Source organism: Gymnoscopelus braueri (assembly GCF_963280865.1).
Source record: "Gymnoscopelus braueri genome assembly, chromosome: 1".
In the NCBI taxonomy this organism is placed as follows: domain Eukaryota; kingdom Metazoa; phylum Chordata; class Actinopteri; order Myctophiformes; family Myctophidae; genus Gymnoscopelus; species Gymnoscopelus braueri.
Genome location: NC_137603.1, coordinates 39066181 through 39079214, shown reverse-complemented (window position 1 = coordinate 39079214; position 13034 = coordinate 39066181). Strand labels below are relative to the sequence as shown.

The window sequence follows — 13034 nt, the reverse complement described above, 5'->3', positions numbered from 1 at the left end:
ACAGACAGTGTACTCACTGTAGGTTTTACCACCATTTGTACCCACAAGTAGCTAAAATAATATTTTAGGAATTGCATTTAAACAATAAAAAAAAACATACGGTTTAACATACGGTTAAATCAAATGTCTACAACTTCACCGGCCGTCCACGTGTACTGTACATGTACACACGGTGCCCTTTCTGTCCATTATCAATGCTGTGTGAATTCGGGTGTGCTACTGTAGGTTCTTGTTTCAGCATCTGTTTGTGTGGGTTGTGTGCATGAGAGTGCATGCACTCATATGGAGTGCCAGTGACCCCAGTAAGAATAGAAAAAGTTGACTATGACTGAGCTGCACGGTAAATTCCTTAGTGTTAATTCAACCCTGAGAGTATAAATGAGATAAGATCAAATGAACCTTATTGATCCCTGGAGAGACAGTAGCAAGGTTGAAACCCAGCAGAGGCACAGGTAAAGAGTAAAGGTGCAATAACGATAATAGAAAATATTAGTACAATAAGTAGTAGTAAGAGTGCAAATGCATCTATGTGGATTTCACTGTGTGTATTAAGGAGTGAATAGAAGTGAAAAATAAGAGGTGAGGTTGAACAGGGAGACAAGACAGCCCTGTCTGTCTGAACAATAAAGAGCAGTTGTACTCCTGCCACCTTGCATTGCAGCTGAAATACTGTACAATAGTCTCCATTTTAGTGGGATGCAATTGGCACATCTTCAACAACAGAACACATTGAGTACAGTATGGGGTTGAGAGAGCCCCCCCTCACTCTGTTTTTGATGGCCATTGTACTGAACACCCTAAAAAAAACAGATTTCATTCTTAGAGTGCTACATCAATAAGGGGTTTTGATTCCACTCCAAAACATGAAAGGAAATAATATACATCAACTTTAATGTTCTCACACTATTGATATAGAGAAATAATATGCAGTGCAGACCAGACAGACAGACATACGGAGGGTCAGACAGTCAGTCAGACAGACAGACAGACAGACAGACAGACGGAGGGTCAGACAGTCAGACCTGTTTGAAGTAAAGAAAGGGGTCACTGAGTGTTTTATCTGGGGGCTCAGTGATTTGATGTGAGCAGACCTTTCAAGGGTCTTTTTTTAAACCACAGATAAGAGCCTTGGCAGGTGGCTAGAGGAGCAGTCAAAACAACCATGAGGAGAGAAGACTTCATTGGGCACCCAGGGTTCCTGACACTATTTCCACAGATAGTAAATATGGGACATATTCATTTTTATCACTTTAAGCTTCGGATGTTATTTTTATTTCAGGTAGGGTCCCAGATGGTGAATACAAAAGCAAATCTATACAAAATATATATTTTAGGATCTCTTTTGCCTAACCAAACAGCTTTGAACTGCTTTGCGGAGCGTGACAGCGAACATGCTCATGTGCATTTTGTAATGAAGTATGCAGCCACATTTATAAGCGCCTCTCCATTAAAGGAAGGGCCCATTAGCTTCCAGAGGAGTAATCTATGAAGAATGTTCTATCAGAGGGTGCTATCAGTCAGTCCTCCAGTGGAGGAAGGGTGCCGTCTCTCAGAGGGGTTTTAAAATGGAACCCTGAAGACAAGAGAGAGCCAGGGCACACCATGTGACTCATGTCAAGTGGTCATCCAGCTGGTGTGCGCGAGTACGCACGCGCCAACCCATTGTTATCTGAAAAGGATGAGATGGCTCCCTCTTCCAATGGGCTCGGGCTCTCAGCGCCTGAGTGCCTGTCCACTCACAGCAGAACCAGGCAGGGCTGGGGGATGTCAAGGTAAGCTACATTGCAGGCAAGCAGAGTACACTGTAGCCGTAGAGAGGGTAAAAAGTAGTTGTAGAAGACTATGTTAACTGCATGACACTTATGGGGGCATGAAGTGTTTTAGTTGTAAGTAATTCAATCTGGTGGTGAAGAAGTAGTCTAGATTATCTAGGCTAGACCACGTCCTGAGGACAGGGAGTTGGTGTTTGTTCAGCCCCATCTCAGGAGTGGCCCAAAGGAGAGAGTTTCATCCAGTCCATCAAAGTTGGGAAAGGAGGAGGAGAGGTGGATCTGTCCCCAACATACTGCAGTGCTCCAGGCAGCTCGTCCCTCCCCGAGGCAGCCGGCCGCTGCAGGTCACCATGACGGAGTGGACCCTGCTCAAGCGACTGTTGGACGCCGTTCACCAGCACTCCACCATGATTGGCCGTCTCTGGCTCACAGTCATGGTCATCTTCCGCTTGCTCATTGTTGCTGTGGCAACCGAGGACGTGTACGCGGACGAGCAGGAGATGTTCGTGTGCAACACAATGCAGCCGGGCTGCCCCACTGTGTGCTACGACGCCTTCGCTCCCATCTCGCAGCCTCGCTTTTGGGTCTTCCACATCATCAGTGTCTCCACACCGTCCCTCTGTTTCATTATCTACACCTGGCACAACCTCTCCAAGCTACCCCAGAACATGGCCCAGAGGCAGGGGCAAGGACAGGGCACAACCCCCGGGGAAGCGGGCCTCAGCGGGGCGCGAGACGGCGGTCAAGAAGCCTACAATCGGAGCTGCGACTCCGACAGCTGCTCCATCCGCTCCCACAAGCATCTGGGCCACAGCCTGGCTGATGTGCTTGAGGGCATCAACAACCAGAGTCTGCAGAGGGGAGACCCCAACACTGTGGTATCCCTGGACCAAGTGCCGCTTCGCATGTGCAGGGATGGGAACAGGGGGGGTCCCACGGTCTCTGGAGGGGTTTTGTCCAAGTGCTACGTGTTCCATGTGTGCGTGCGGGCCATTCTAGAGGTCGGCTTCGTCGTGGCGCAGTGGATGCTGTTTGGGTTCCAGGTGCCAGTCCATTTCCTGTGTTCTTCAGCCCCCTGTACCCAGCCGGTAGACTGCTATGTTTCCAGGCCCACAGAGAAGACCATCTTCCTACTCTTCATGTACTGCGTGGGTGTGTTCTGCATCCTGCTCAACCTACTGGAACTGAACCACCTGGGTTGGAAGAAGATACGAATGGCAGTTAAGGTGAGGGAGGGAGGCTCCTGGGGGGCTTACCCAGGGAAGAAAGGGGGATATGAGACCTTTCCTCCAGACAGCCCTTCTCTACACTCCTCTCTGGGCTTCAGGGATGTGACAAGCGCCACCTCCCTGCCCACCCTGGATCTGGTAGTAGGCCACAAGCCAGACTGGACCTGCGCTGGAAACTGTGCTCCGTTCAAGGAGCCCAAATTAAGAATGGAGACAGGGCTACAGCTGCCTAAGAACCAAGACTCCCACAGAGGAGAGAGGCAGCCACTGAAGAGTAAAAGGGAGGGCAGGGGGTCCAAGCAGAAGAGCACTGAGGTCTGGATATGAACACCACAAAGCAATGGGGTCCGTTGAAAATGAAAGCTGAATGGAGATAGCAAGATAACCTTGGTAGAAAATGTCAAACTTGATACGTCTAAAATAAACGATGTGAAACTGATGCGATGTTTACTCTATCTGAATTAGCAGATTAAGGAAGAGAAACTGAACCTTGAAAAGCTTGCACACTTCCTGTTCAATAAAGTGGGAATTTGCAACTGTCTGGGATCCAACCTCTGCTCCTTGTCAGATGGTCATAAAACTATGCATGCAATTTTTCACACATAAACACATGAAAATGCACACAAAAGATGGCACAGTATTTGCTTGTCATTTATTTACGCAATATATGTCTTAATATATTCATTTACAACATCTATAAAACACCTTTTGTATAAATTATGCTACAGAAAAGAAATATTACACAGAAAACAGGTTCAATGTGCAGCCAGTTTCCAACGACTCTAAGTTTGTTGAAAAACGAATACTGAGATTTCAGGACAGGAAGGTTTAACAGAAAGAGATAAAGAGGGGTAAAGGATCTTCTTTTAGTGTTCTAAAAAGAGCCTGTGATTTGAATATTAATATACAAACTGGGGAAAGTAATGTCCATCGTACTTGTGAATTCTTGTTTATTTTTAGTAAACAAAGTGAAAATCTTTGATAAAGGGAGATCAATCCACTCATAACTATTTCTCTCAGGGTTTTCTTAGAATAAGCAAGATTGTCTCAAACCAATTTGAATAACAACAAAACCAGTTGTTATCATATCTCAATATCAGTTTCTCTTTCACAGACTCTAAGAAAAAAACTGATTGAATTAAATAATGCATTATTAAATTACTTGGACACCCCCCCTGTGTAATTGATAACTGAGGACCAAATAGCTCATTATTTCTAAGAGCTCCTTGTGCTGTTAGATTTAAAAATAAATCAATGAAAGCAAAGTGTTGCATAAAGTGGTGTTATGATTTTAATGGGTTTCTCCATTTGTGCATTAAATTTACTTTTTCTCTTTAACTTAAATGGGGTCAAATATAACATTTTAATTATTTTGCCGTAACAAATGTATATGTCTGATGTTAAGAACATTTTGGGTTAAAAATAATGTTCATGCAACACCTTTTTACATCTACAGAAATTGCAGGCCAATAATAGTTAAAATGACATTGTTTGCATTTTCCCCTACTGTTCATTAAGTATAGTTGGTCCATGTAACAAAAAAAATAACAAATTAAGAGTACATTTTGGTAGCAACACCCAAACCTGAGTAATGGGCCAAGAGTAATGTCTGTACACTAAAATAGCAACTCTTTGTATACAAAAAAGAAAAGACAATTAAATAAAATGCACACTTATGGCAAAAAAAATTCTTTATGGCATTGCCATTGAATAGCTCTCAACTAACCTCTTTTACTCTACTGTCTTCTAGTGGCTTAGAATGGAGTATGCCTCATCTATTCCCAGGCCAGGCTATTGCCAGTTATCAGGCCATTGAGGCATTGCACCAAGTCAGACACCCTCACGCACAACCTAAATAACCACAGGTTTATCATGAGAGCCATGAACCAAAGCTGTAGGCTACTCATCACATTACAAGCCAAACAATAGCCAATTGATCTGGAATGAATTTCACAAGTCTTTCTTTTGTGTGTGTGCGTGTGCGTGTGCGTGTGCGTGTGCGTGTGCGAGCGTGTGTGTGTGTGTGTGTGTGTGTGTGTGTGTGTGTGTGTGTGTGTGTGTGTGTGTCCTACTCACATTAAGTTCTAATACATTCTACCCTCAAAATAATTATTCTAGAGTCTGATCTGAACATAGGACGTTGCCCCCCCCACATCAGGATAAAGTCACATAGTGGATTTAACAGTTCCATTATTGTACAGTACAAAGTACATCTGAGGTCATATGGACTGACTCATCTACCATCTACACACAGCTTTGATACAGTAGAGCCATTTGAACCCCATGGTGAATTGTATATAGAAAGTGCAACACAGGCAAAGACAGAACAAGAGAAAGAACACATTTGTGTGCATGTCCATTAAGAGTGTCATTGTAGTAGGTAGGATCTAAAGCTTCAGTGCAATACAGACAATAATTCAAAAAGCACTTAAAAAAACAGCTCAAGTGAAACAAGGCATTGATCCTTATACAGTAGGACACAGAGCGAGTGGTGTGGTCCTTACTATGAGGCCACGGCATGTCACAAAAAGTCAGACCATGTAAACACAGAGAAAGAGAAAGGAACATTCAGAGAGAATGACTTTTAGCTCAGTTCCTCACAGTCTTAAAACAATTAAGAAAAACATGTTTAGGCAACACTTACAGTAAGAGCACAGCAGGCAGACAGGCAAAGGTAGTTTTGCACCAAGTAGGGATTTACAAAAACAGAGGTACTGTTACGGTAGGTTACAAGTCATGGACATGTACTGTAGGTGATAGCGTATAGGTCATACTGTCTGATTGATTGGCTAAAGAAGGGGGTGTGGTTAATCCTTCCTTTGACTGGATATCACCTGTATGCCTTGGGTGTTTGAAGATTTTTGGAGTCTGGCATCCATTTTGGAGGTTGGTGTGGAGAGGCCTTTCCCAGCACACTGTCAAGAACTACTTTATTTGGGGGACTAGCCAGTAATGATGACGCACCAATACTGAGAAGTCATTTGGAGACCTGTAACGGAATACTTCCTTGATTAGTTTTGTTAAGAGCACCAAACTGATTTGAACAGACGACGAGAGACAGAAAGCCGCCACGGGGACAACAACGGAGCTGGTTGATGACCAGGTAAAGATTAAGTACCGGAATTCCTTATTTCCTTGTCCATAGCTAGTGGGGTTACTGTATCCAAATGTGTGTCTGATCTATAATTAAGCCCTAGAATTTATATGAGTTCATCTGAATTGAATTGTATTGAAGTGTGTGGAGTGGAGATTAGCGCACCTGTGTTTGTGATCATACAAAGAGTACTAGAATGTGACACAGGCCAACACCCAACACATACAAATTCTCATCACGTAGCATATACTTAAAACTACCGTCTATTGTACAATATAGTCTCCTACTTCAATGCAGGATTCAAACACCTTTCAGAGCCCAATATAATCACTGTTCGAAACAGGACATTTGCAATGTATACTGTATATACAGTAGCCACATGGTTATTTGTTAAAGATATTGCCCAAATCTCCTTTTTGGGAACTGTGAATGTCAGCTCTAATGCTGACATCCACAGTATAATGCAAATGCATGTACTACCCAACGGCATGTTATTGTACACAGTCAAATACTCAGTTAATTTAATTTAAACTTAACAGTGAGGATTTGACCATGTATGTAAACAGGGCAAAGAATAACTCAATTTAGCATTTTACCTTTGGTAACACGTCACTTGAGTTGTTGCTGAAAGAAGAACAGGATGACTGTATTGTAATATGTATGTAATACATAACACAGTCAAATTGGAAGTCTCCATTGGAACACATTGAAGTTCTCCGTTGTACGATGATAACCCACTCCTACACTATGTTTTGGTTAGCAACATAACGCAACGCTTTTGGTTAAAATTGTGGGTGAATCAACAGTAGCTGCTAATCACTGATAACATGACTACTATAAATACAATAAAGGCTAATCCAATTTCAGGTGACCATATTTCCATTAGCAATTTCATACTACGCCTTTTGTAACTGAGTCGCAATGTAATACTATAAAATAGATAAAGGCATTACAGTGTATTTAATGTTTCTGATGTGATGCACCCTTACAATACACTAATGCCTGATTTATATTTAGTTGCTCACCGGTAACTCACACCAAAAGTAGACGATCTACAACTTGTAGATAGTCTATTTTCGATGTGAGACACAATGCGCAATAAGGCTCAGGCAGAGCGATTGGGAGTTTGGTTCAGAACAGGATCAGTCAGAACTGGCCCAGACGCTGATTTTATAAAGGTTGACCAGTGGAATTGTATCTAAGGATGGGTGCAGCAGAGCTTGAAATTTTCACCCCATAATTTCAATTCCAAACAGAACACAGCCGAACCTAATGGTCTCAGGGTGTGTTGAGGTCGAGACTTCACTTAATGGCTTCGGTGTCAGTCAGGCTTCAAAGTAAAAAAATATCATTGAAAAAATACTGTTATTACCAACATTTCTGATCGAGGGGCTCATGGGGGAAAAACACAACCTCTGACACCAGATATGAATCAGGTTCAAGTCCAACAGGGCTCCAGGTCAAGTTCTAGGGCAGAGTGGTGGGTTGGAGTCGAGGCTGTGTGCTGAGTGTGTCACCCGATTTAAACGTAACTGCGCACGGGCATCTCGCATCAAAATATCAGCGATGCATTGTGAGCTTGTAGATCTGCTATTTTCGGTGCTAGACACGAAGCATATCCAAGTATACCTCAGGCTCGATTAGTCTGAGGTCTGTGGAGGCGGGACTCTGTCTCACTGTGGCAAGGGGACGATGATATCCACATAGTTGATAGGGAAGAAGCCAGACTCTCCATTTATCATTCCCTCGTACCAGTTCTCATCTATCTGGTTGGTGAGGATGATGACATCGCCCTCCTTGAAGCCCAGTTCTCCCTCGTTCTCCGGATCAAAGTCGTAGAGGGTGCGGCAGCAGGGCTGGTCCGGCAACTCCGTCTCTACGTTGTTGAGAGGGAGATGAAAAGGAGAATGAGGCTTAAGAGAGGACCCAGACCCAGTATCTAATATTGAAATGAAGCAGCGTGCACAATATCTGCAGTATTAAAAGCCTTTATTCCTCCGGGCAACTTAACTTGAAAAAAACGAGTTCTATACAATAACCGATCAGACCGTTTACGAAGCCAACAAACACAAAATGCAAAGCCAATCCAGCCAAATATGATGAATTAAAATGGGTGTGAGTGGTTATCAGAGATGTGACTTGTGACCTTTCAGGTATAATATGTAATTGTATTTCAATGCTAAATATAATTAAATAAATAAAGCATTTCTTATGTATAAAATGTATCTCAAAAGCAGTTTTAATACAATTTCTAATGAGAGACTAAGGCAGGGGTTAAAGATGGGGTGCCATGATATTTTTCAACCCTAAAACCTGATCAGAAGGTATTATTATTATGTAAGGATTTTTTTCAACAAAAAAAAAGTGTACAGAAATTGTTAAAATTATGTTTTTATGTGGACACGCCTCCAGTTCCTTAAGTATACCTGGTTCTCACCTTAGCACCTCCTCCACCACCTTAGCACCACCCACCTGTCCTAGTCCCTCCTCCTCCTCATGCCCACACCTGTTGTGTTATGATAATGAGGGGGAGGGTATGGCTTTGTGATGTCACTAAAGCGCTGTTTCTCTATTGGCACGTTTGACCCTCAAGGTTTCAGCCTCCAGGAAGAAACTCCAAATAGTCAGAGAAGACATAAAACACCATAAAAACACCACCGGGGGGCTTTATGAAGTTCTATCAACCTCATAGACACATGAAAAACAGAAAAAGTGCAAAAACATGGCACCACCTCTTTAATACATTTGACGTGGGGACATAATGAAAGAAAAAACTCCCTCACACGGTCATCAAATGCAAAAACAAATATTTAATGGGAATATAACAATGTTTCGGTTTGTTAGACCTTCATCAGCTTATCTTAGGTATTGCTGATTTCACAAATTTCAATCATAATGCAATGGATCGCATGCAAGTGTGCAGATTAACATAAATCTTTGCACAGAATGGTGTTTAACCACTTAAGCCTACATACTTTGTTGACCCGGGGTCCTCCAGAGGTCTGTACTTCGTCTCCTCTTTTTGTCCCTCTACAGTCTACACCAAATCCCTTTGCCAAAAATAGCATATCTACAAGCTCACGACATCGTCCATTGCGATGTGAGCTTGTAGATCTGCTATTTTTGCCAAATGTTTGCCTATAACATGCCCTGTTGCCCTGTATAGACCTGGGGGGGGGGGGTCATCACTGATGTACTATTATGTGTGTCTGTCTGTCTGTCTGTATGTACTGTATGTTACTCACGGTGAACATTGCCATTGGTAGTAGGGCAGTCAGGCCATGCTAGTGGAACAGAGGTGAAGTGATCGGCTGGACGATACATGAGGAGAAATGCACATGATGATGAGGCGTGCAGAACACACACATGAACAAAGACAGAGGCACGCTGAAGCAAAACAATCTTCACAAAATAATGTCACAAATGAGCTTTGGAGTTGCAGTTCACACATAGACCACTGAAGGGCAGTAGAGGTATTTCACAAAGTGAACAAAGCTGGAGTTGTTTAGAAGCTCATGGTAGCACAGAAGGCTGTAGGTTAAAGCCTGAAGATGGATAAGATGCAAGCCTGACAGCTACATATTAAAATGTATACCTACTTTTGCCATTGACTGTGTTGTTAATCTGGATATCTGTAAGGAATGACAGAAAAAAAATCTCTAGAACTCAAACAGGACAATGAGATGGAAATGACAGAGAAAGCATAATAAGCCTGGAAAAAAATCGCAAATTAAAAATTAGTTAAAAGATAATTGATCTTCTGTCTGTAGAAAATAAACGGCAATAGAATGACAATGAAAAGACCATGCCTGCCCTGATGTGGTCTATTGTACTTGCAGATACACACACACACACACACACAGTGAAATCCTTAACTGTACACTCTCAAGAGTATCACATGGATAAAAGAACACTGAGAATTTTACCGAGTATAGTGTAGCTCAACTGTACCTGTTGATTTGAGTGAAGAACTGTAGGACAGTCCATTATGCTGGCTGTTGATGTTTTCTAGGCTGGACATGATAGATTTTGGTTGAAACTCTCTCTTGGGTCTGCTGCTGGCAGTGGATATCCTGGGAGATCAAGAGATTATTTGGTTAATGCTCTATTTAATACAGTTTTACGAGAATCATTAGAAATGCATCACATCAAATTATTGGCTTAGGAATGTGACAAAAACAATGGATTCAAGGCTTCATGGGCAGTGCCGGATTTATAAGAGTTGAGGCCCATGGGCTAGAGTAATTTTCGAGGCCCCCATTCGCAGGACACATGCACGCTCGCGCAAAAAAAACAAATATATATATATATATTATTTTTTTTCTTCACCAAAAAATCTGAGGCCCCCCCAGTTGCTGCAGCCCACCCTAGCCCAACGGTGTTCATGGGGTGTGTAATTGATCGAAAATAAGATCTCTTGGATGAACTACTCCTTTAAAGACAGCTAGCCTCCAGCAGAGGCGCACGGTTTATTGTTTATGTTGTAAAAATAACAATATACCCATATATGGGTACGGGCATTTTGTCCCCATATATGGAGCCGACTGATTTATTTGCGCCTGATGGCATGACGACACATTGAGATTAGACAACACACCATATTTGGGTGTAGCTGCATTGGGAACTCCTTAAATGGTTATGGCTGAGTCATAGTGACATGAGCATGCTGATGTGGTCTGCCGGCCCACCGGCCAGCCCTCCCATTAGCCAATTTTAATAAAGTGTAGCGCAAGGTACTTTTCAATACTGAAAAGCTTCTGATTTTCCGTTCTTAATTTTTTTTAGTTCTTTCCATTTTCTTCCCAATTTAGTCAGGCGTAACACAGCCGGAAAACAGTGATTTGGCAAAAAGGCAGTGGAAATATTACCTGAAACTTTACCCACTCAGTCAGGAGGCATATACTCTAAAGAGTGAAAATATTCTACCAAATATCTATGGATATACATGAGGATGTTTGGTGTGTGTATACTATACTGTTCCATACCTCTTTTGTAGCTTGGTGCTGAGGTCATCCAGGATTTCAGAGGACTGCCGGTGATACTCTAACGCTGCATCAATCAATGCTGATAGCTGACTCACTTGCTCCACCTATCATCCACACATATAGAGTATAATGGGTACATGACATTAACCAAAATCATTTACACACTTAAACCCTACAGTATACTGACCAGGGTCCCTTCGACAAAAATTATCCCGACGGCTCGCTTTTTTCCCCCTGATTCTCCGAGACCCCCCTACGGCTTTTGAGGCAATCTCCGGGTGGATCGTTGTGAAGGATAACATTTATTAAAGATATAACCTTAGATTTTTCAAAGGTTAGTAAAAACGCTCGAAATCGCTGGCGAGGGCAGCTATAGACGATGTTTTAACTCTGGCAGTTAAAGAGTTAAATCTAATAGCTAGGATGGGTTAAATGCAGAGGACACATTTCTCATTATGTGCAAATGTACAGTGACAATACCCTAAGTAACTAACCCCAACTAAAGGCGATACAGTACCAATATATACCGATATACCAAATATACCGATATACCAAAACTATCATTCTGTTTCTCCCAAAAAGATCAATCAATTTGACCAAATACATTTCAATTACAGACAGTACAGTATATTTGAAGAGTGTAGCTTACAAAATAATATTTTGTACATATACTATAATGTATACTGTATGCATGTATAAGTAAGCATTTTGCTTCTTTCATTCTTACTGACTTCACCTCATGATACAGGTCTCCTAATCCAATATAACATTATTGACAAACCTTTTACAGCCTAAAAAAAGAAAGTAAATCATAAATTACTGGCTGTCAGGACAGATACAACTTAATCAGTTTGAGAGTAAGCACAGTGTGACCAAATTAGATCTTCATTGAAACAACTGTCCTTTACAACAGCCTTGACACGGTACACTACTCTATGAGCGTTCTACTGTACATTCTACTGTAGTATAGTGTCTGAATGTTTGCACAGTGTAATGTAGCACGGATAGTCCATGTACTGTACATTATTGGTAGTCTTGCCACAGTAGTTACAATAGTAACCATAGTAGAAAAATGTCTACTCACATCATTCTCCAGGAAGTTGAACATGCTCCTCTCTGCAAGGTCTTTGCTCTCCTCAAACTTCTCCACAGCCTGGCGGATCTCTTCCTCGGGAATCTTTCCTTGTCGCCTCTTCTTATAGTCAAAGTCTAATCGACGACCCTCCAGCTTCTTCAGGTGGTGCTGCACAGAGGGATACAAACAAACCGAATCTGTTAATTAATTAATTTGATAGATATTAATTCATTATATTGAGTGTTGATAGACATACGTATATGCATTAATACATTGGTTGTTTATAGACTGTACTGTACATATATTCGTTTTTAAACACATGGCATAAATTGTGTTTTTTATTTTTACCTGTAGCTTTTGTGTTTCAACCTTGTTGCTGTCACTGCTATAACACCTCAATTTCCCTCTAAGAATCAATGATGGTTTATGGTCTTATATTAATATGAAGGAATACAGATAATTGAATTCTCAAATATGGCATTGTTGTGTAATGAAAGGCAAATGCATTTGCTAATACTGTTCAGTAATCGATTCTGTTCAGTGTATCATACCAGAGAACACATTTTGGGGTAAGTGTCACGACACAATATTTGAATGGTGTAATACATTATATATAAAAAAATAAATATCATATATGACTTTCATGTTATTCTACCGTGATCTCTTTGAGGTCCTTGTCCTGTAGGTTCTGCAGAGGGTCAATGAAATTCTGTTTGACATTAATGTCCAGCGAGTCCTTGACGTCAGCCATGTGCCTCATGGCCTCACCCATATCCACTAGGGCACCACCTGAGGAGAAGAGAGACAAGCGGCAACCACACAGCTGAGTCAGCAGTCACCATTTTCCCAGAGCTATAGAAGAAACAAGGCACGTTTTAA

At 41.8% G+C, this 13034-nt stretch overlaps 2 protein-coding genes across 4 annotated transcripts in view; one reads left to right on the top strand and one right to left on the bottom strand.

Moving 5' to 3' along the window:
• Window positions 1-2122: 2122 nt before the first annotated feature.
• gjd6 (gap junction protein delta 6) lies at window positions 2123-3328 on the top strand (the record flags this gene model as incomplete). Its single annotated transcript, XM_080436711.1, has 1 exon — window positions 2123-3328. One exon carries the CDS (start codon window positions 2123-2125, stop codon window positions 3326-3328), a length of 1206 nt encoding a protein of 401 aa, XP_080292837.1.
• Window positions 3329-5012: 1684 nt separating this feature from the next.
• Window positions 5013-13034, bottom strand: part of sh3gl3a (SH3-domain GRB2-like 3a) — a 38200-nt gene continuing 30178 nt past the window's right edge. Inside the window, exons 5-11 of one of the 3 annotated variants that reach the window (XM_080436842.1) lie at window positions 12811-12944; window positions 12165-12323; window positions 11081-11184; window positions 10047-10168; window positions 9695-9727; window positions 9341-9406; window positions 5013-7971 (exon numbers count right to left, since the gene is read on the bottom strand). In XM_080436842.1, the coding sequence (XP_080292968.1) occupies window positions 7769-7971; window positions 9341-9406; window positions 9695-9727; window positions 10047-10168; window positions 11081-11184; window positions 12165-12323; window positions 12811-12944 (821 nt within the window). In that variant the 3' untranslated portion in view covers window positions 5013-7768. The remainder of the gene's footprint in view (window positions 7972-9340; window positions 9407-9694; window positions 9728-10046; window positions 10169-11080; window positions 11185-12164; window positions 12324-12810; window positions 12945-13034) is intronic. The other 2 variants (XM_080436844.1, XM_080436843.1) reach the window with 2 other exon arrangements.